Source organism: Etheostoma cragini, chromosome 4 (genome assembly GCF_013103735.1).
Source record: "Etheostoma cragini isolate CJK2018 chromosome 4, CSU_Ecrag_1.0, whole genome shotgun sequence".
In the NCBI taxonomy this organism is placed as follows: Eukaryota; Metazoa; Chordata; class Actinopteri; order Perciformes; family Percidae; genus Etheostoma; species Etheostoma cragini.
The window spans coordinates 3,255,330-3,278,075 of record NC_048410.1 but is presented as its reverse complement, the minus strand read 5'-3'; the positions used below and the strand labels follow the sequence as shown (position 1 = coordinate 3,278,075).

At 41.6% G+C, this 22,746-nt stretch overlaps 2 protein-coding genes across 4 annotated transcripts in view; both read left to right on the top strand.

Moving 5' to 3' along the window:
• efcc1 (EF-hand and coiled-coil domain containing 1) overlaps nt 1-14,479 on the top strand; it is a 22,543-nt gene extending 8,064 nt beyond the window's left edge. Inside the window, exons 3-8 of the mRNA XM_034868486.1 lie at nt 4,103-4,251; nt 5,907-6,042; nt 8,687-8,843; nt 11,608-11,766; nt 12,833-12,902; nt 13,062-14,479. Coding sequence (XP_034724377.1) covers nt 4,103-4,251; nt 5,907-6,042; nt 8,687-8,843; nt 11,608-11,766; nt 12,833-12,902; nt 13,062-13,186 — 796 coding nt within the window. The 3' untranslated portion in view covers nt 13,187-14,479. The remainder of the gene's footprint in view (nt 1-4,102; nt 4,252-5,906; nt 6,043-8,686; nt 8,844-11,607; nt 11,767-12,832; nt 12,903-13,061) is intronic.
• cfap57 (cilia and flagella associated protein 57) overlaps nt 7,274-22,746 on the top strand; it is a 24,518-nt gene continuing 9,045 nt past the window's right edge. The window contains exons 1-9 of one of the 3 annotated variants that reach the window (XM_034868460.1): nt 7,274-7,346; nt 17,034-17,117; nt 18,043-18,302; nt 19,061-19,250; nt 19,342-19,494; nt 20,275-20,414; nt 21,181-21,346; nt 21,447-21,560; nt 21,718-21,930. In XM_034868460.1, the coding sequence (XP_034724351.1) occupies nt 17,037-17,117; nt 18,043-18,302; nt 19,061-19,250; nt 19,342-19,494; nt 20,275-20,414; nt 21,181-21,346; nt 21,447-21,560; nt 21,718-21,930 (1,317 nt within the window). In that variant the 5' untranslated portion in view covers nt 7,274-7,346; nt 17,034-17,036. Of the gene's footprint in view, nt 7,347-16,143; nt 16,301-16,803; nt 17,118-18,042; nt 18,303-19,060; nt 19,251-19,341; nt 19,495-20,274; nt 20,415-21,180; nt 21,347-21,446; nt 21,561-21,717; nt 21,931-22,746 lie in introns of those variants that run through there. The other 2 variants (XM_034868458.1, XM_034868459.1) reach the window with 2 other exon arrangements.

Genomic DNA, 22,746 nt, shown 5'->3' with positions numbered 1-22,746 from the left:
GCCTGAATAGCCTGATATAATGTGTTTTTTCCTAAGGTGCGAAAAATAATTGAACCAATAGTCACATCCAGTACAGGGAAAGTAGCATTCTTGAATCCTGTTCAATAAGTATTCCTTTCAGAATGTGTTATTCTGAAAGTCTAAGCTTTTTCCAAGCCTCCATTTAATCTTGGCTACGACAAGGAAATGCCTTTGATACAGGAAACTGATCAAAGGCGAGGGAAATACAGACGTTTCAGGAAATGTTAAATTGATCATCTGTCTGCTCCACTTGTATAGTACTTCCTTGGAAACCCAGGTATGTACAGTATACCTCTATTATTCTCCCTTTCTCCACCTGATTTATAACCTTAGAAAAATATTGCTCAGTTTATTTCTGTGTCCTTCATCTTCCTAATGGAGAAGCACAAAATGCTAAATGTTCCAAGCAGCACTTTTTTGTGCCTTCTCCCATTTTTTTGGTCCCTTGGGGATAAAATAAGCTGACAGAGACACACATTTTTACCTTCTTAAGTTTTTACTGCCTTCATATTAGAAAACTATTGACTATTTACTGTACCAGTAGACATTGTGTAACATTAGTATTCATTTGAAGTTGTGTATCTTTCCACCGTGCAGTCCTCCCTCTCCTTTTGGCTTTGTTTTGGTTTCCACTAGTTTCACATAGCCAGACCTATCTTCACAGCGCTGTGGAGCAAGGTCTGGCTACACGCCAGATACAATCTGGGATAGGAGGAGAAAACTGCCTGGGTTCTTTGCTTTTCTTTATTAAACCAATCCCAAATGTCTTGGGCGGCGCTAAGCCCCGGCTGCAGCGACGGTGGCTCTGCAAAATAGTCTCACACAATACAGTAACGGGAGCTATTTCAATTAACTAATTAAGCAATCCCACCAATTGGTCCCAAAAACTCCAAGTTAGAGAGTAACAGTCATTAACATATTGCTCGTAAATCTTTACAGTTATTTCCTGAAGGAACCAAGCAGGCCGGCGTTGTTGCAGCTTTCCAAGCTTTTCTCAAATCTTGTCATTTTCCGTGTGTGGCTTGCTGTTGTTTCCGGAAGCGTAGAGGTATCGTGCAGTGTGCGTCCAAACTTTCTCACCAAACACAGCTGCACGCTGCTGCTGGGGACATGGTTAACGAGAGCAGGGAGACTTAACCAAACAATAAAGTTGGAGGCTTAAAACAACAAGCCACAGAGCTGAGGAAAACTTCAAATCCGGTGATAAGCCTCTGTGGGTTCATCACTATGAGTGACTCAAACGATTCAAAATCCTTTATTTATCCCACAACGGGGAAATTCACAATTTCACATTTTTGTGGACAAAATTTGAGGCAAAAAAAATGTTAAGCCTTTCTGTCGGTGTATATTGTGAATAAAATGTAAATTCTGGTAGAATATTTAACATGATATCAACAATTTATCATCATTTACCCATATGTGGAAAGACTACAGGTTTGTGGTCTACTGTTTATTTTACTCTCTCTCTCTGTCTCTCTCTCTCTCTCTCACTCTTTGAGCAAATGAAGTAAATTAAAAGGTATTTTGGTTTGGCAGGGTAAACCCACCCATGCTGCGGTTGGATTTGGTACATTGGCGAGAGCTGTAGCCTGGCTTGTGTCTAATGAAACACTGATCACATTGTGTCCCACAGTCTGTTCACTATGTCGGTCTGTACTACTTTCAGGTGACTGTGGCCATCCGGTTGGAATTCCCAAGCCCCGCACAATCACCAAATACCTTATCACTGTACAACCATGTGCACATGTGAACAGTCTAAATCCCGACCACAGTCAGAAGAAGTTAGATCTAGTTAGATCTAGTCTTTTCACCAGCTTTTCACTTTGCACCAAAATCATTGGAGCCCAGCAATGTGATTCTCTCTCTCTCTGGGAGAAAAGTATTATTAATCATGACCATATTTTGTCCAGTGAGATTTAAACTTCACAACGGCGTTATGCGCTGCCTCCCAGAAAGAAAAAGATTGATTTATTAGAGACAAGGGACATTAATGAACATTTCTGTAAATGCGCCAGTGTTGGCCGATTGGCTAATTTTCAACTGTAGTCCTATTCACCAATAGTAATGCATCACGTCTTTATGGTGGGAGGAAACCCACACAAATAAAGGGAGAACCTGCAAACTCCACACAGAAAGTCCCTGCCCGGACTGGGGATCAAACTCTGCAGCGTGTACTTGCTGTGAGGCAGCTAACCACTGAACCACTGAACCACTCCGCCGCCCTGACTGTCACTGCTAACTGTTCATTCCCTCTGCCATTAAACTGCTCAACGCGGAATAACTTCCTGGAATGAAACGTTATTTTGCACAAACCACATATTGGTAAATGTGTTTAAAATTGGTGGATTTTTTTTTGGTCTCTGGGCGCTGTAAATGGCTGCCCGCTGCTCCCTGGAGGGATGGGTTCAACGCACAGAATGATTTTTGCTACATATGTTAATGTGACATTAAAGTTCCTTTACCTTTATATATGTCTCGGTGGTCTGAAGAAACTGAACAACCCTTCGCGGATAAATAAATCTATCTATATCTGTAGAAAAACCAACAACTAAGGGTGTTTGTTGGAGTCCTTTTATGTCTCTAAAGGACACTAAGCCGATTTGCCACCTCCATGCATGTCAAAATCCCGAGCCAGAAGCTGCGGCCTTGCTACAGTGTTCACTGGACACAGGCTGCAGGCCTCCCTCCAACCACTGTCAATTAAACTGCAATTAGTCACACCAAAGCCTGCATTTGAAAAAGCAATCCACCACCTCATTCCAGAGTCCAAGCGTCTCCACAGCAACCAGCAAAGTTTTGTGTGCGTTTGTACGTCCGTGCACCAGTGCCACGTTGGTCAGACTGCAGCTGCTTGCCTCTGGTCAACTAACTCCTTTCCTCCATCGTGGCCCCCACTAACTTAAACATGACTTTCTGATTGATTGCCTGAAATCATGCTGCAATTATTGACCTTCAGTGAAGTCAGTCGTTTCTCCCCAACTTTTGCACAAAGAAACCTAAAGTAGTACAAAGATGCAGAGCATAATGTTGTCTTACGCCATAGTCTGCCTGGTGCCAACAGGATAAAAGCATGAGTGCTCCGTGACTTTTTTTTCTCTTCTTTTTTCATAGAGTCAGGCTGTTGAAAACCCGTTTCGAGATTTTCTCTTTTTTCCACTAGACATCATCTGGAAACACTTATTCTGTGAATTTACGAAGGCCCCCTATCACATTTCCCCCAACACAAAAGAGCAGACAGGAGGAGAAACTTAGAAAATTCAAACCATTACAGAAAGATTGATCCACCCAAACTGCAGTGTCAGTCTTTTTTTCAGTAACAATGTGTGAATGTGTCTTTCACATAAGGGAAAACATGGCATACAGAATAAAAGTGTTACATGTAACAGAGCTTAGAAAGCTGTCTATGTGCTTAAAATGTTCTCTGCTCTAAAAGTTTTATCCAGTGTCAGCCTGTGTGAGTTTACCTCACATCTTGCAAGCTAACTTCTGCACAGTAACAGCACCACTCTACCATTGACCCACTTTACTGTAAAAATGCCTTAAAGGTACAATGTCTGGCTTCAATTACCCCACCCAGTTTTGGCACACAACATCACAGGCCTCTATAAAATGATCGCGGCGGTTGTAGATGTGGCTTAATACACACTGCCTTGTGTTACTTGATATGTTCTCTTTTATGTCGGCAATTGGTTTGGACCGAACTTTTCTCATCTTTGCAAAACTGTGCAAAGAGTAGTTTTAGCCCTGCAGTTGGTGCCAGTTTATGTGCAGTGACATACACAGCAGAGAAGATGGGGTCATGTATTTGCAGAGCTACACAGCTATATTAAGCTTACAGTGCTCTCTGAAACATTGACTCTTTAATAATTATTTATGGTCTTTTCTTTGTTTATTTGACAAATGTTCTTATTGTTGTTATTATTGTTATTTTGTTGTCTTTATACTGCCTTTTTTATCTATTTTTTATTTCTTTTTATTTCTTTTTTCTTGCTAAAACTTCTTCTGGAACTTTCAATTTCCTCGCGGGAGTCATCCCAAAAGCATCAATAAAGAGAAGTCTAAGTCTAAGTCTCTCTTTCAGGTCGGAGGTGTCAAAACTACAACTCCCAAGCAACACTAGGGCAGAGCAGCAGCTAGGTGTTGGCAGCAGGCCGCCGCAGAGATGTTGCTCGGACTCCCAACATGACCGATGTTCTCCGACAGGGCGCGCTGTGACGACCCCCGATAAAAGTATGACTATTTCTTTTTTTCATTATTACACAAGGAAGGGGAAAACATTACATTACATAAATCATTGGTGAAATGACAAAATAATTTCAAATATAGACAATGCTGATTAAGGCATTGCAGTGTAATGCTATGCTCATAGAGAAGCACATCATCTTTGGTCAACAGTCACGAGAGCAAGGATTTTGACATATTAGAATAAGGTTTTCTCCCCATTCTAGTGATTTTTTTTTTTCCAGATAAGAGTATGCCTTTTTTATAATGAAAGCACAGAATTCAGCGTTATCTTCTCTCTACAGAGCAGTTGACAGTTTCTGTTGGTAAAGAGAGTAACTTCTTTTCCATCTCATCACTTAACAACCAGTCTAACAAAGTGCGTTATTAACTCACAGCCTACATTAATTAATTGTAAAAAATTTTGTTCTGTGAAATGTGAGAAAATATTGAAAAAGCATGGAGCAACTTCTCAGAGACCAATGTGACATCTAGTTTTTTTATGACAGTGGTGCCCAATCCTTTTGGTCTGATGTCCCCCCCCCCCCCCCCACAGCCCTGCGATAAACTCACACACCCCGGGGTTCATCACTTTCCCAATGTACAATATGTTTCAAAAGTATGACTCTATTCATAATATAAAAGTGGATATTGGCTATTTTGTCTTGTTGAACTGCTCAACTATTACTATATTACTTTAAAGTGCTTATATTATGCTCATTTTCAGGTTCATAATTGTCTTTAGACGCTGTATCAGAATTAGTTTAAATGGTTTAATTTTCAATAAGCACCATATTTGTGTACGGCACATTGCTGTAGCTCCTCTTTTCACCCTGTGTGTTGAGCTCTCAGTTTTGGCTACAGAGTGAGGCCTCACACTTCTGTTCCATCTTTGTTAAGAGTCGCACATGCGCAGTAGCTAGGTAAGGACTACTAGCCAGTCAGAAGCAGAGTATAAGGGTGTGCTACGCTAGCAGCTAGGCGAGCATGATAACTCTCTGAAGTAAAGGCTGGACTACAACAGAGCGGTTTGGAGCAGTTTGGGAACAGTGGTTTCTGTTGGAGATGGTACATCCCTTTGGAGTGGACCTTGGGATTTTTCACTTTGTAAAGCTATTACATGCACAGAAAATGTACATACAACACAATAAAAGAAAGGGAAAAAGCCAAAAAGCCTAATTTGAGCACTTTAAGCTAACTATTTCAACTGTTATCCATTTCTTTCAGCGAATTATATGAACTGTTTAGTCATTACTTTTAGCTAATTATTTCAACTGTTTTCTATTACTTTTAGCTACCTATTTATTCTTATGTGCTCACTCTCTAACTAGAATTTAAGCACTCTTATATAGTATAACTGCAACATGTAGTGTTTAGGTGTCTCCACGCACCACATGGCAACAGCAAAAGTAGCGCTGATTAGGAATCCCAGTTCTGGGATATGAACACACAGAGATCATCAGAAAGAACATCCTTCCACTGTAGAAGCTGGAGCCAGAGAATGTGGAGTGTTTTTTGTGTGGAAAATAGTTACTATTACGAATTAACAATTACTTGCCTAAATGTTTCAGCTCTAGTCTGAAGCCTTTTCTTCCTCACACCTCTGGCTGCCACCCTCTGTCACAATGATTACGTCAGTGCTGATGGTGTGTTGTTGCATGTAGTGGAGGAGCAGCTGTTTCGTTCAGTGGAGGGCCAGGCGGCGTCCGACGAGGAAGAGGATAAGTGGACCGAAGATCAGCAAAAGCAGGTGGACGAGGTGAAGAGGATCTTGACAAGACTGTCCTGCTGTGGGGAAAGGTACTGACGACCGCATCGCCATCACTTTACCTTAACGCCCGGGAGACTTTCGTTGCATAGTCCGGTTCGTTTGGGGCGGTGGGAAACTCTTTCGACACATTTGGTGCAAACCAAACAACTAAACTCTTGTCCACTTAAAAAAAACGTCCGTCTTAGTCTACATTTATGACGCTACGTTTTTGTTTTCTGCCAGTTTTGAGACCAAAGCAATCACCGTGCACACAGAACTCCAGTTTTAGCTTCAGTAGAAGCTATTCTACTATTCTAGTTACATTTACTGTAAACTAACATGCTAAACCGCTTATCTCATCCACATTCTCGCATACTGGGCTTGCGTGTGTCAGGGGAAACAGGAGGAAGCACGTATACTCCGCCTGTTGCTGGTAGTTGCCATGGTAACGTTAGTAGCTTAGTCTCAGAGAACGAGACGTCATAACCCAATCAGGCGGCAAAACGTTGAGGTCAGTGTCGACGTTGCCAAAAGGTCGGGGTTGAGACTGCAATACAACTAGAGATGTATCAATATCAGTACCAGTATCAGGACCAGTATCAGGACCAGGACCAGTACCAGTACCAGTACCAGTATCAGGACCAGTATCAGTACCAGTATCAGTACCAGTATCAGTACCAGTATCAGTACCAGTACCAGTATCAGTATCAGGAACAGTATCAGTATCAGTATTGGAAAGTACTGAAGTTTATGCACCATTCCGATACCACGTAATAAAGCCCTACAGAAAATCTACGTTTAAGTAGTTTATTAATTTTCTTTTTCTGACTGTCAAACTGATAATAAAATAAATTTCTACGGCATTGAATGTGATTGTGTTTGACCTGAGAAAGAGTTTAACCAACAACACAGATAGAAATCATATCACGTCCATACAGGGATAGTAGTACACAGCTGTTAAAACATAATAAAATATATGACTCACTGGATTCGGATCAGTCCTCCGTATTGGTTGATACTCAAGTTCAGGTATCAGATTTGGTATCCGGAAGCAAAAAACGGTATCGGACCATCTCTCTATTTATTTATTTTTAAGATTATATTTTGGGCACTTTGATGCATGTCACATGATGCAGATGTGAAAACAGAAGAGAGGGGGGGATGACATGCCCCAGGTCGGAGTTGAACTCCAGCCCGCTGTGTTGAGGAGTAAACCTCTACGTATAGGCACCTGCTCTGCCAACTGAGCTATCCCAGGATCAGAACAGCTCCAAACCAAACCAAAACAGGGTCAGAAGTATTTTCAAATGTCTCCGGTTTAGGGGCTCAAAAACGCCAGAGCAGTGTGTATTCAGTTCAATGCAAATGTATGGACAGTATAGTAAGTTCGTAAGTAAGCAAGAAGTAAAGTTTATTCTTATAGCACATTCAAACACAGCTCACACTGACCAAAGTGCTGTACATAGAGTGTTAGCCACATCCTATTAAAATTAAATTAAATTAAATTAAATACACTTACTGAGCACATTTAATAACAACAGCTGACCAAAGTGCTGTACAATCAGAAATACAACAACAGAAAGAACACAGTAAACCCTAAAGGACCACAGTTTAAAAAACAAAATGATAGTAATATCAAAAGGCAACTGTTGTAAAGTGTTAAAAGCCTGAGAATAAAAATCTGTTTTAGACGGGATTTAAAAACTTCAAGATTTGACCCACATAGAGGAATTGAATACATATACCGTGAATACATACAATATACCGTGCATACAGCCTCCGATTTCAACTTTGAACACAATTTACATCGTATGTTATTTAAAATGTCTTTCAAATCCTCGCTGGTTGTCTGTGACATCATCTCTCTCTCTCTCTTTCTCTCTCTCTCTCTCTCTCTCTTTCTCTCTCTCTCTCTCTCCTCCGCTCGCTGTCTGTCAGCTGCTCACATTGTTCGCCTTCTCCTAAAACATAAGAAACACTAAAGCAAAACCAAAAAAAACAGAGACTTTGTTGCCCCATTTTCTCTGAAACCAATGTTGGCGAGTAACCCAGAGATTCTTTCCAATAGACCAGCGACGGTTTTTCCACCGTATAACATTTGTTTTGTTGATTGTTGACATTTGGTTGTAATGTTCGGTGCATTTGACAAAGCGCAGTGAGAATGCAAACCGCACCAAAGGAAAAATTCAACAAAGTTGCACCTTCACCCGTGTCCACCAAGCTGTAGTTGTGAAAGCTCCCTAAAATGCACCGTTGTTCAGACATGACTGGCCCCGAGACACAGTAACGAGACGCTCATTCTCCCGTTTGTCAAACTGCGTGTTTTCTCTACCATTACAAGACTTAAAGGTGCAGCACACAACCAATTTGGCCTAATGAATAACTAAATGACTTTTCTCAGAACCAATGATTGTGATTGGGTCCCAAATGGATTTATTAAGCAAGTTTTGTTCCTAAACGTTTTGAGTATTTTTTATTTTTTATTTATTAATTACCTGCTCTAGCTTTTCCAATGTTTTAGACACAGATGTGGTGATGATAATTGTCCATTAGGATGTGAAACTGTGAAACTGTGAACCACCTACGTCTTTCACAAACCTATGGGGGAAAAAAAACTCCTCAAATCCTTTTTAACAACTGTTGTCGCTCTGAGCCTGATGGACTTTGTGTCTTCTGGTACGTGTTGTTGATCAGGTGCGACGACAAGGCGTTCAAGAAGCTGATGTCTAATTATGGGAGCTCGAGGAGCGAGGAGAGCTGCGGCGCTGTAATGGAGCTCCTGGAGAGGGTGACCAGGTTGCATAAGCAGCTGGAGCTGAAGGAAAGCCAGGCAGGAATAGACATGGACCAGGTACAAACCGCTAATGACCTCCATCACACCAGGGTGGGCTACTACAGTGTCCTGTGCCCCGGTCTGCTCCATCCATTTATATGAAACTGTTATCTCTGGACAATGTTCTGCCTTGCTGTAGTGATTTTGTGGCTGTGTGTATGATGTTAAACTAGAAAATAGACGACTGTTGTTATGAAAGTGGAGGGCTTCAAAGGCAAAACCACAGCTTGTGGCATGATCCTGCAGCTCCCACCTAACCAAACCACTAGCACCCGAGCCTCCCTCAGTGGGTGTGTTCATACGTGTGTGTGTTTGCAGCTGTTTCTCACTGGAGTTGTCCCGCATGACACTCAGGAATATCATACATTAAAGTTCTCCTTCTACAGTCGAGTTGTATTTTCACAACACAGGAAGACAAGCAGAAGGGGGAACCGTGATGTAATGTGTTCCCAAAACGTCTCAGCGCTCCGAGAGGAAACGTTTAAACTAAACAAAGTCCTGACTGTGAGGCTTTGTTTATGTGCAGGATGTGTGGAGTGTGACCTTTGTCCTTCAATACGCGATGACATAAAGGTGCAGTGCAGGGATTTCCATCCTATTTGGCAGACAAATCTATCGTACATTGTGGGCTGAAAACTAACCCTCAACATTTGACATACATTTATGTTTTATATATATATATATATATACATATTGTATTAGCGTGTTCAACAAGACAATATTGTTACATTTAAACTAGTAACGGTAACATATCCAGCTGCTCTTGTCAAATGATGTAAGCTACAGCCTAAGACTATATCTTGTGGTTCTTTTTACAGGATAAGATTGACAATATTAAATTTGTATGTATTATCAACACATCCAAATCCATCCATGAAAATACCAAAACCAACATTGAATTGATCCTATTAATTTTTCCCCTGAAAAATGACCCCATAGGTTGTTTGTACAAGCAGCAATTACAACCTACATTTAAATGATTCTTTAGGCAGCGCCCTCTAGTGGCCATAGTAAACATGACGGGAGAAAAGCTATAGGGAAGGTCATAGTTGGGGTGGGGGATGGTTCAAACATTACACAGGACTATCACACAGGAGACCGGATTTCTTTGGTAATAGAAGTAACAGAGAGAATTTGTACGTTGCTTTCTATGTCACATGCGTATTTACGCCTCACATATGCACGAAAGTAAAGTAACGTAACAAATGTACTGGTTTTAACCCAAACCAAGATCTTTTTATAAACTTAATAAAGGTGCCTGAACCTAACCAAACTGACCGTTTCACAACCTTAACCACGTGTTTAAAGCCGCGACCGTTACGTTTTTAGCCTGGCATAGCCGGACATATTCACAAATGCATATTACTCCTCAGTTCATATTTGATTTTCCAAGGGGCATTAATAATGGGGCAGACCAAAATACCTTTGCAAGCAATTGGATAGACCTACAACCAATTAGAGCAACAACAAAAATGTTTTGAAGCAGGAAAAAAATGGCAGCAGGGTCACAAAACTTTCACAAATTACAGCTAAACATTCAAATATTGTGTTTACGTTTTTGTACGATTTCAATACCTACGCTTAAGCATGACGCTCTTCTGTCAGTCATTGTCCTAAACCTGCACCATGTGAGATGAACGGTTGTGATTGGCCCGTCAGAAACATTTGAGGCAACAAATTGGCGATGCAGTAACGTTATTCATGTAGTGATGTCAGGATAATGACAGTGTGAGCAAATATGACAAAGAGTTGTTTTTGTTTTTGGTTGGTTTCGAGACATCTTGTTCAGCAAATTACATTCATTAAACATCTGGATCAACGACCAGTGTCGCTGTTCCCAAAATTCCTTCGCTTCAGGAAACAACAACGCGGGGGTGGCTGTGGCTCAGTGGCAGAGTGGTTGCCTGCCAATCGGAAGGTTTGTGGTTCGATCCCCGCCCCTGCAGTCATTGTCGAAGTGTCCTTGGGCAAGGCACTGAACCCCTAGTTGCCCCCGGTGCTGCGCATCGGAGTGTGAATGTGTGTGAATGTTTATCTGATGAGCAGGTGGCACCTTGTACGGCAGCCCCGGTCACAGTGTATGAATGTGTGTGAATGGTGAATGTTCCCTGTAGATGTAAAAGCGCTTTGAGCAGTTGTTAAGACTGGAAAAGCGCTATATAAATACAGCACATTTACAAGAAACTTAGCACACTCAAAATGGCAAGTTTTGAAGAAAATTTGGATCGTGCCACAAGGCAGGCCTGCTTGGTTCCTTCAGGAAATGATTGTAAAGATTTAAAAATAATAGGTTTAAGGCCTTTACCATCTAAGTGGGACTGATTTGTGGAGATTGCTGTTGACGAAGTACACACGGTGATAAACTGGTAAGAGCAAATGAGGTTTAACCATGTATTCAGCTAATTTAAATATCCCACGTTACTGTATTGTGTGAACAGTTAGCTTCATTTAATATTGCATGTGGCATTTTCTTTTGAGTGCAAGTGTTCCATCAAAACAAGTTCCTTCTTAAGACTATTTTACAGAGCCACTGTCGCTGCGTCCGGTACTAGACGATTGTGATTGGTTTAAAAAAAATAGAAACAACCAAAACAGTTTTTGAACTTACACCAATGGGCTGTGAAGATACAGCTCGCAATGTGAGACTAATTCATTCATAACAAGATAGTAGTGTTCTTTCTATGTATGCATCTTAAACTATCACAATAGGAGACCAGACCTTATGGCAGGTAGAAGGAGGTTACTGTCTTTTAGTGTGACCGGTGTGTGTTGTGTCTTCCAGATAAAGGACTCTCTGGTGCAGGAGCTGCAGCAGAAGGCAGAGGAGACTGAGCTGCTTCAGATGGAGCTGCAGATGCTGGAGACAGAGAGGGTTCGTCTGTCGCTGGTGGAGGAGAAACTTGTGGACATCCTGCAGCTGCTCCAGCAGCTTAGAGACCTGGTTAGTCACAGATATAGTTAGGGGTGAGGTAGTCTATATCAACGGCGTTCCACTTCCGTGATTGTTCAGGTGCTGCCGGAAAGTCCGCCGGATGTCCATCGTTTTAGATAGATCCTAAATCGGATTTGCTAGAATGTCTATGTAGTTAGGTTTAGGGTAAGAATACCAGGGTGAGCCAATCAGGGGCAGAATAAGGCGGGCCACAAGGAACGTCCTTTCATGTTGATACGACTAGCGGATCCTATCTAGCCTCTTTTTAGGCATCTAGCCTCTTTTTAGGCCGGATGTCCGTCACCTTCTGCATTCTTTGCATTTTTATTCTAAACTCTGGTGGATTTCTGAGGACTATGGTTAACTGCTCCTCAGATCTCTGCAGGGTAAATCCAGACAGCTAGCTAGACTTTCTGTCCAATCAGAGTTTTCTGTTGCACCGTCTTTGTTTCTGTGTGAAGCCAGACCCTCCTTCGCAGCACTGTGGAGGAAAGTCTGGCAACACAAGGCTAAGGGTGAGGGAAAATTCTATACAGCATAGTGTCCAGGGGTGGAGACAGACATTGTAAACATCTGATGAAGTCCATTGATGAAGTCCATTCTGACAGCAATATTTCAAGGTCAAAGCTTGTTATAACCACGGCTTTGCATTACTCTAATATTAACAGCAGTAAGACAATCATTCGAAGGAAAACTCTTTACTGAAACTCAAAGTAAAACTGAAAATCATTTCTGTTGGGTTGGCGGTTGCGAGAAATCCACCCACGATGCACTGGAATCAGTTTTCTGGTCAGACATCAGAAAGAAAAGCAAATTGAAAGTATTCACAAGCATTGCTCAAGGACAAACCATATGTTCATGAACTTACCCATAATTAGAATTAACATGGATTTCTGTCCATTCTTTTGTGCTCTGACACAAACACTGGGATTGGTTATAAAACCAGAGAGACCCAAATTAATTTCAGTTGTTGAACACGTGTGCGAGCTTCTGAGGTTACGAGACTCCAAATTGCCTGTTAAAGTGCCTGTTAATTGCCTGATAGACATCTGAGAATAGCTCTCTCTTGTTTCAGAACGTATCGCGGAGGTCTCTTGGGAAAATCTTGCTCAGCACTTTGGGGTCCTGCAGCGACCCGCAACACGGTTAGTAGAGCTCACACGCCCAATAAAATCAAGGCAGGGCCTGTGAAATGTGGTAATGAAAATGTACAGTTACTTATAGCGGGGAATTAAATTAGATACTTGCCGTGTCGTCTGTAACACGATTCCCTCAGCGGTCACATCTGTTCTGTTTTTGCACAGGGAAAGCCCACATTCTGGAGGTGCTCAACGCTCTCTATCATGAACTGGCTGCCTGTGAGATCCTGTCTACCCATGGACCTTTGGAGCGGACACAGAGTCAGCTGTCTCTCATCATCTCCTGCTAATCAACAGTGCCTCCTGCTGGACCGATGATGCTCCAACAGCCTTTTGAGAACACTTAGTCAAAAACAAGCTGATGGACGTGTATAGTGTAATTATATTGTAGTTTATATACTCCTCGGACCCTATTATCTATAAAGGGATAGTAATCTGGAATGTTAGAATTACTATAGCAAAGGTGTTCATTACATATTAAGGGAATTCGTGCATATACATGTTTTTTTTCAAGATCTTGTATTGCACATAACTCTTCTGTGATCCAATATGGACTTTTTGTTTCTTGCCACCACAGAGTTCTGAATGTGAAAATGTTGAAATAAGCTAAACCTTAAATGGGCATAAAGTAGTCTGGGAAATGTATAGACTGCAACCGGTCAACAATGTCCCTGATAGAATTCATAGGATTGAAAGTAAACTGCTGCAGTAGTCTTGCATTGCCAGCTAGTCCACAAAGCATTCTGGGATGGGGGGAAAACGGGCTCTGGTTCATTGGCATTTCTTTAAAACAATCACAATCTGCTAAGCGCCGGACGAAGCAACGGTGCCGCTGCAAAATAGCCTCGGGAAGGAGATTTTAGTTGTACACTAGAAAACTCAGACTGGACAGATTGGTCTTGCTAGCTGTCTGGATTTACCCTGCAGAGATCTGAGAAGCAGGTAACCATAGTCCTCAGAAACCCACCTGAGTTTAAAATGCTAACACAAAGAAAGAGAAAGGTGATGGACATCTGGCTGAAAGGAGGCACATCAGACGGATTTTTCGGCGGCACCACAACAATCAAAATGGTCGATATAGACTACTGCTGCAGTGTCTCAAATTGCAAACTTGTGTACTTACACCTGCTATCCAGGGTTCAGGTACTCATCCGTCAGCGGCATATGCATCATATGAACTGGACCAATGAAAAAGCACAGCTAAATGTAAATGCTGTAAGCTTTTTCCAATGCTTTTGACCATATCACACAGTCTTTATCTGCACGCGGATGGAGTTTTTCATAAATGTTGTTATGTTATGGTATATACAGTATATTTGCTAATAACCTGCTACACCTTTTGTCACAGAGGAGTGAGTGAGCACGGCTTACCTGCCACTCCCAGCCCCGCCCATGTTGATTATTTTTTCTTTAATTTCAAGGGTAGGTAGAGGCACTTCTTCTAAGAGCCTGAAACGTGAAACCTCTTATCTTTCAATGGATGAGTTGAAGTGTCATTTTTGTCTGGAAATTAGAGCCTCAGATGCAAAACCACTCACAGTTGTTATTGAATCATGCCATTAAAGCCTTTTATGTACGCAGTCCGGGTTGCTGTGATTTTCTTTTTTTTTTAATGCATGCCTCTTGGAAATGTCTTACTCCTACTGCTGCCAACTCAAAATCCTGAGCCACATCCATGTAGCAGGCATTAGAAAACAACTCGGCATCAAAAACACATAAGACAAAAAAACAAAAAAAGTATATTTGTCACATTTACAGAGCAAGGGTATGTGTTTAGAGATTAACATCAAAAACCTCCGGCCGCATGTCGTACCAAGATGACATTTAAACGGTAGATCACTTTCCAAAAGTCATTTATTTAAAATTATATTATTTTTAACAAAACTTTACCTTTAATTTCTTATCAGAAATACCTTAAATTTGTTTAATCCACTGTACAGGCTGGGAATTTGTATTAGTAATCTTTTCAAGTTTCATTGTATCAGTTTTGAGTTTTAATGTTGAGTTTGTGTTTTGTCTTTCATGCATCTGCTGAGTGTATTAAAGATATTAAAGGCCCATCCAGGCACGGGCATTGCAAATTACTGTAGCGTATACATGTTGTGGTGTGTGGCACTGTTTGATGCTATATATTGTCCCTCTACAAATAAACATTCAAATAAATTAAAAACTCTAATTTACCAATGAATAAATAATGAATTCAAGCTTTGAATTGCTAGACTGTACTCTGAACTTATTAACAGACCATCTAAATGTAAGTTTAATTGACTTAATAGCAATGAAAGTGTGCTGTCTGTTTTAGAACATGTGATCATGTTGTTCCTTGGTCATTTAGGCTACATATGCTGTCCATACCTTGATCTTGATCTAACATTACCTTATCTTCAATGTCTACATGAGTGATGTGCAGCTGTCCTCCATATCTAATATAATGGACTCTATTGCCACTTAGTAACTAGTAGTGGAGTAAAAAAAGTACACGATTTCCCTCTGAAATATAATATACAAGTATATATAGCAGCATAATATAATTTATTATGACAATGATTGATAAGTAGGCGACCTGTACAAGTAGCCTAGCCTACTCGCTTGAGTAGCTAGCTACTTGCTACATGCTAGTAGCTACTTGCTACATGCTTGTAGCTACATGCTAGTAGCTACTTGCTACATGCTTGTAGCTACATGCTAGTAGCTACTTGCTACATGCTAGTAGCTACTTGCTACATGCTAGTAGCTACATGCTAGTAGCTACTTGCTACTTGCTACATGCTAGTTGCTACTAGGTCATGCTCACAGTTTTATTCTTTAACTATGCTCCATGGTTTTGTTGCGTCGCTATACAAACCCCGAAATCCCGCGAGACAAAGAGGGTCATTAAGAAAGAAGCGGGCTGCCATAATAAAGAAAGTAAATAAACATGAATGTATTGGCAAACAACGGTTTGGCAGGTAATTAAAGATACAACTGGTGCAAAATTGCAAGAGAAACGTCAGTAGAAATAACTTTGAACCAGATCTCGGGTTCTCGCGGGATATCCTGGGTTGCCTAGCGACGAGACTCCAACCACACCAGCATACCTGTCCCAGTGTGTTTCACTCAGTCGCGTGTGCTCTTTTCTGACTTTCAAAACTAAATCAATGCCTGTTGGTTATATTGGTGTACATGGGCGTTATGCTTGGATAGTCTTCAGAGATTTAAATAATTTTAAAGTCTGTTAGCGGCTTAAAAAAAAACAAAAAAACAAAACATGAGCTCCGTTGTTGCACAGTCTCATTTCATCTTCGGTCTGCGGAGAGGTGTGAGTAATAATTTGTGTTTCTTCGATGAGCAAACTGTCGTTTTCCCTTGCGGAAACAGCTGTGTGTGCTACAACACCGTCCAAAGATGTCAGAGGTTCATACCTGGTAGGTAGCTAGGCTGAATGGTTGCTACAGATCGTTGTTTTATCATGTGGTAACTATGAGTCCAAGGACATTCCTTTAGTTTTCCTCATGTTAGTTTGTCATGTCATTGCTCAGGGTCGCAGAGTGTTGATATTTTTTTTAAAGGCAAACTCAAAACCTACCTTTTCGACCCAGGACTTCTATTAAACAACCTATTAACCCATTTTCTTTATCTATCTACTTATAGTCTATGTGTCTGTTTGTTTTAGTTAGTTTTATGATTCATCTTATTAGTTGGTTTTATTTTACTTATTTGACTGCTCTTTATGGATGTTTTTTTTTGAACAATCAAAAGTTTATGAACTTATTAGCCACTGTTCAGAGATTTTATTTATATAAATATATTGTATGTATTGTATGGGGGGATATTGGATGAAGCACATCGTGCTACATTTGCATGCATGAAAAGTGCCATGTAATTAAAGTCTGACTGATTGATTGATTGATTGTTGTTGTCTCTACAGGCTCAGAGAAAAGCCAGGGCATGCGTGCTCTGGCCATCAGTGCCAACCGGCGTTACCTGGCGGTGTCAGAGCGTGGTGAGAAGGCCACCATCACAGTGTTTGACCTGCAGCACGAGCAGGGCAGGAAGAGAAAGGTTCTGACTGCGGGAGACATGCTTGTTCAGGAGTTTGTATGCATGGCTTTCTCTCCTGATTCCAAGTACCTGATAGGCCAAACAGGTGGCCCAGAGTGGATGCTGATCTTCTGGCTTTGGGAAAAACAGAAAGTCCTGGCAACAGTGAAGACCGGTAACTCAAACAATTCTGTCGCCCAGGTGAGTCACCCATGCTGTTAGAAATGCAGCCACAGCTCTTGTGTGTGCCGGCATGCGTGCAATGCGCATGTTATAGTAATAATACGATAACTAAAACACTGTGGCCAAATATAGATATTTTAATTAAGAAAATAAGACGCTCAAAACAGATTTCCCTGCTCCCAGCGTCGCTGCTTCGCCACTTCCTTGATGTGGTGCTCAACACATTCAATTCAAGTCAATTCAATTCAGTTTTATTTATAGTATCAATTCATAACAAGAGTTATCTGGAGACCCTTTACAGATAGAGGAGGTCTAGACCACACTCCAGAATTTACAAGGACCCAACAGTTCTAGTAGTTTCCTCCAGAGCAAGCAACAGTGCGACAGTGGCGAGGAAAAACTCCCTTTAGGAAGAAACCTTGGACAGACCCAGACCCAGACCCAGACCCAGGCTCTTGGTAGGCGGTGTCTGACGGGCCGGTTGGGGTTAGTGGAGACACCTGAATGAGGGAGACTTGAACATGAGTTAACCAGCCGGAGAGGCGGATGTTTTCATTGGAAAGCAGACAGCCGTTTGCGGAAAATACCCGATGGCCCAGCCACGTTTAAGTCCAAAGTCTGGAACTATAGTTGCTCTATAATTGTGTGATTTTAATTTACAGAATGAAAACTTGCTGCATAACAGTGCTGTTTTCTAACAGTTCTGTGAATAGAGAGAGAAGACCTGTACTTAGCTTTTTAACTGGTGTTGTGTGTTCATAGTTAGACTGATATCGTGATGTATCATATCGTGACTGTCTGGCTATATATTGAGTATTGAAGAGTTGCTGTATCGTAATGAGATCGGTATTGTTAGCCATTTATTGTTTATCGTATCATGAGCCATTTAGTGTGTATCATATGGTGAGGTACCCTGTGATGCCCTACCCCGATGTCCCATCAGGTCAGCTTCAACCCTCACAACAACATGCAGCTATGTGTGAGTGGAACCGGTGTGTTAAAGCTGTTCCGCTACTCAGAGGGAGCCCTGAAACAAAGCAGCTTCCCAAAAGTAGAGTCCATCAACTTCCTGTGTCATACCTGGATGACGGAGGAGCGGGTGATCGCCGGAACGGACACTGGCAGGCTGCTGGTGTTTGAGTCTGGAGACCTGCGAAGAGAGATTAACGTGGCTTCTAAGGCTCTGCAGGAGCAGTCCGACAGGTCAGAAGTTGGTTCACATTAATACTGTGTTAACATAGTTTTTTCACAGATTGTGTTACAGACTCATAGGTCACATGCAGGATAGGCAAGATGAGAGTCTAAAGTCAGTATGTAATTGATAGATTACATCGTGTATAGTCTCAACAAATCCTACCGAAACGATCCTCAACAAATCCTACCAAACACCAACAATGAGTTGATTCTTCTAACAAACAAAGGTGGTGATTTGATCCCTCTTAACTCGGACTCAAGTTTATTCAAGATTAATGTTTTTTATTACAAGATTCACAACACCTGAAGCAGTCGTTGGGTCCTTGGGTCTCAGGCTCCCTCCAACAATGCTTATTACATTTGTATAAAACACAAAATCACAAGTAAATAAAATAAAGACAAGATAAATAAAATAATGCAAGTTAAATATAGGGGGAAATATGACATAAGAAAGGGTAACACATTACCCAGAAATATATTTAAGGAAAAAGTGAAGTTTTTTTATCCACTGATGAAGATCGTGAGATGTAGCTAAAAACTCTGGAAAAAACCTTTTTGTTAAGCTGAAAATGTTTTAATTTTGTAATCATGTTTTGCTAATCTCACTAGCAATAAAACCATCAACAGCATTTTACTGTGGCTGTGGGTGTCATGGTGATGAAGTAAACTCCCTGCTAGGTCATTGGTTCTCAAGCCAACTTATTAACATGGTTTTGTTGCACCCTTGACTGATCTGTTTGTTTTTGCTGATTCTCGCTGTCTTTCGGTAATTCACTGCACAGACAAGTGGAGATGAAGAAGATCAAAGACATTGACGTGGATGGAGGTCCCAATGTGCCTCGCATTACAGCCATTCTGTCCTACTCCAAGGGCTTCGCATGCTCTTTGGGGTCCGGCACCGTCTGCCTTTTTGAAAAGAACGAGGAGGACAATTATAGAAGAAGCAAGGAGATACGGGTAAATGTTCATACAGGTAACACTGGTACTGTAGGCTCTGTGTGTGTGTGTCAGATTGAGCATTTATACAGCATGTGTTGCTTTCTGTCAGATCCCACCAGACCCATACAGCAATGAGCTGACCCTGGCTGAAAGCCAGGAGATTGACACCATGTGCATCAGTCCAGCAGAGGAGACTCTGGCCATCAGCACAGACAGACGACAGCTGTACAGCTTCAATCTGTCCTCTTTAGAGATCAACAAGGTACAGTCACCTCTACCAGCAGCACTACCACTGACACGGCTTAAACCAATAGTAACACTTACAGAACCATCTGTAAAGCTGTCATTGAAACCTGTTTGGTAAAGGGCCGGCACTTCTGGAAAAACAAAATACCTGGCAGGTGATTGGATGAACCATCTTTCTATCACGTCACCACTGTTGTTTTAGACAAACAGTCACGGCCATCACATACACCTAATCCCAGCTCTGGGCTGCCAGTAGCTCTCTTATTGGACGCTGATTGGTGCGGTCTGCTGCTGTTCGGACCCAAACTCATTAAGTGAAGCCTGAAAAGATGGATATTCGTGTGACCTTGTGATATCGCGAGAAATCCGCTGCCATGCGAGGCAACAGATGTGTAGGGCAAACTAAGGCAGGTTGTTATGTGCCAGCATGATAACATGTGTGGCATGTGCCAGATTTACCAACCCTCTCGTTCCGACTGTGTTTCTTTATATAAATTAATAGGGAAAGTCTGTTTGTGTTCATACAGAGCCAGTGCTCTGTATGAACACAAACAGAATGGACATCCAGTTAACTTTGAGCAGATGTTCTCTGAATTTGAACGCAGACTCCACCTTTATGTCTTTCTTTTATGCAACTTTGGTTCTCCTCCACCTTCCATTGCTTCCTTGGCACATTCTTCTTCACTTTGTCTGCCTCTACCTCCTTCTTTTCCCTCAGGTTTTACACACGGATAAACTTATCCTTGGCTTTAGATCCTTGGGTTGATCAACCTTTGTTTGTAACTTTATCCATTAGGAGGAACACATCCATTTTGAGTTCCTGTCGCAGCCCTTTCACTCTAAGTCCATCACTGGCTTGTCCGTCTGCATCCGAAAGCCTCTGGTAGCCACCAGCTCTCTGGACCACTCGGTCCGCATCTGGAACTATGACACAAAGTAAGAGACAAAATCACACCCCAGTTCCTTGCTGTTTTGTCAATCATTGCCCGAAAGAATCAAGCAGGCCCGCCTCTCTGCACGATCCAAATTTTCTTCAAAACTTGCAGTTTTCAGCGTGTAGCTTGCTAGCTTGAAGTTTGTTGTTGTATCCCTGAAGAAAACGGAGTTAGACGGCAGCACACATCACAGTGCCGGATGTTTCAGCGCTTATTGTGGAAATTATCAAAGTAGGCACAGGGGCATCCCTAAAGGAGGAAAAGAAGGAATCACTTTACAGTGGTGACCTGGAAGGGGGCAGGTGCGGAAACCCTCATCGAGCTCCCCCCCCCCAAAAAAAAAAGACAATTTGATTATTAAAATATTGCCATTAGAACAGAAAAAAAACTAAAACCTGACCTTTCTGGCCTTCCTTGATTCAAAATCGTCAAAGATGTTATCGTATGAAATCTGCTCCCCTTTTGAGTAATTGATACTGACGATTAGGCCAGTGACCTCAGGTATGACTTGATCAACTTTATTTCTGAAAAGCTTCTCTCTCTAAGTGAAATCCTGAGAGCAGTCGAAAAGTTGGGGTCATGCATAAAAGTGAAAAGCTCATGGAGGCTCATGGTCCCCCTTTTCTCGGACCATTTCATTTGGCATCCATGTTTTCCTCTGCGGCTGCTCACCTTTGTGGGTGCTAAGTATTAGCGGAGCACCCACGGTATCGGCTAAGGACTTGCTACTGTGTCCCTCAGTGCCTCTCTTTGTGAATATTTACTAGAGTGTTGGAGCTGTACAAGGAGTTCCAGGAGGAGGCATACAGTGTGGCTCTGCACCCCACTGGCCTCTTCATCCTGGTGGGCTTTTCAGACAAACTCAGGCTGATGAACCTGCTTATTGACGACATCCGCTCCTTCAAGGAGTTCACTGTGCGCGGCTGCAGGGAGGTGGGTTATATTTGCATGTGTGTTGATTAATGACGTGATGCACTTTTGAGCTCTTACCATATTTTTTTCTTTCTTCACTTTCTCTCCCCACACCTTATAGTGTGCTTTTAGCCACGGTGGCCACTTGTTTGCAGCCGTCAATGGAAATGTCATCCACATCTACTCCGTCACCTATTTTGAGAACATCCTCAATCTGAAGGGCCACAATGGAAAGGTTAGTCACGGATAAGAGTGTTTCTACAGCATGTGAAATAACAACCAGGTTTTTCTGGAAATTCCACCACACAGGGCAGTGTCCGAAGGCAGCCCAAAAGTCACCTTTAACCATGCCTCTCCAAAAGGCGATAGTTCAGTACAAACGTTTTTTGCAGGTACGAGGCATTGAATGGAGCCTGGACGACAGCCGGCTTGTGTCATGCGGGATGGATGGCGCGGTGTACGAGTGGAACACGCAGACTGGCAAACGTGAGTCTGAGAGTGTCCTCAAGTCCTGTAGCTACACAGATGTTGCCTTCTCTTCAGACTACAAGACCATCCTGGCTGTGGGAACAGACCTCACACTGAAGGAGATCCAAGATTGTCAGGTCAGTCGTGGTCTTGCATTGCCAGACCCTCCTACACAGCGCTGCGAAGAAAATTATGGGAGAAAAACATGGTTTATTGGCATTGCTTTAAACCAATCACGTTCGTCTTGGGCCGCCAGACGGAGCAACGGTACCTCTGCAAAGTAGCCTCGGGAAGGAACTTGTTTTGTTGGAAACATGCTCTTTCAAAATGTGTTTTAGTGGAGCAACAGGAAACTCAGTTCTACAGATAAACTAGCCAGCTGTCTTGATTTACCCTTAAGCATCTGAGGATCGGTTAACCATAGTCTTCAAAAATCAATCGATCAAAGTTTAGAATACCAACGCTACAGTTACAGTTCAACAACTTCAGTTACAATTCATAGTATAGTATGTCAAAAAAGTGATTAAAAAGTCATAGCATGTTGAGTAAAGTGATGAAATGTCATAGTATTTTAAAATAAAAAAGTGATTATAAAAGTAACCGTGTAGTATATCCCCAAAAATGTTAAAACGGTATTTTGAACAAAATTTAATGAAGAGGGCCAGCTGGGGCCAACAGGGCTTCAAACCTGGGTCATAGTTTGCTTTAACTAAAAAGTGGTTAAAATGATCATTTTGAAAAAAATTATAGTATAGTATGTCGAAAAACCTTTAAAAAAAATTATAGTATAGTGTGTAGAAAAAATTACAAAAAATGTCATAGTATAGTATCGCAAAACACTTTTTAAAAAATCATAGTATAGTATCTACAATTATTTATGTATTATGTAACAATTATAGTACAGTATGTTGAAAAACGTTTTTACAAGTCATAGTATAGTATGTTGAAAAAAG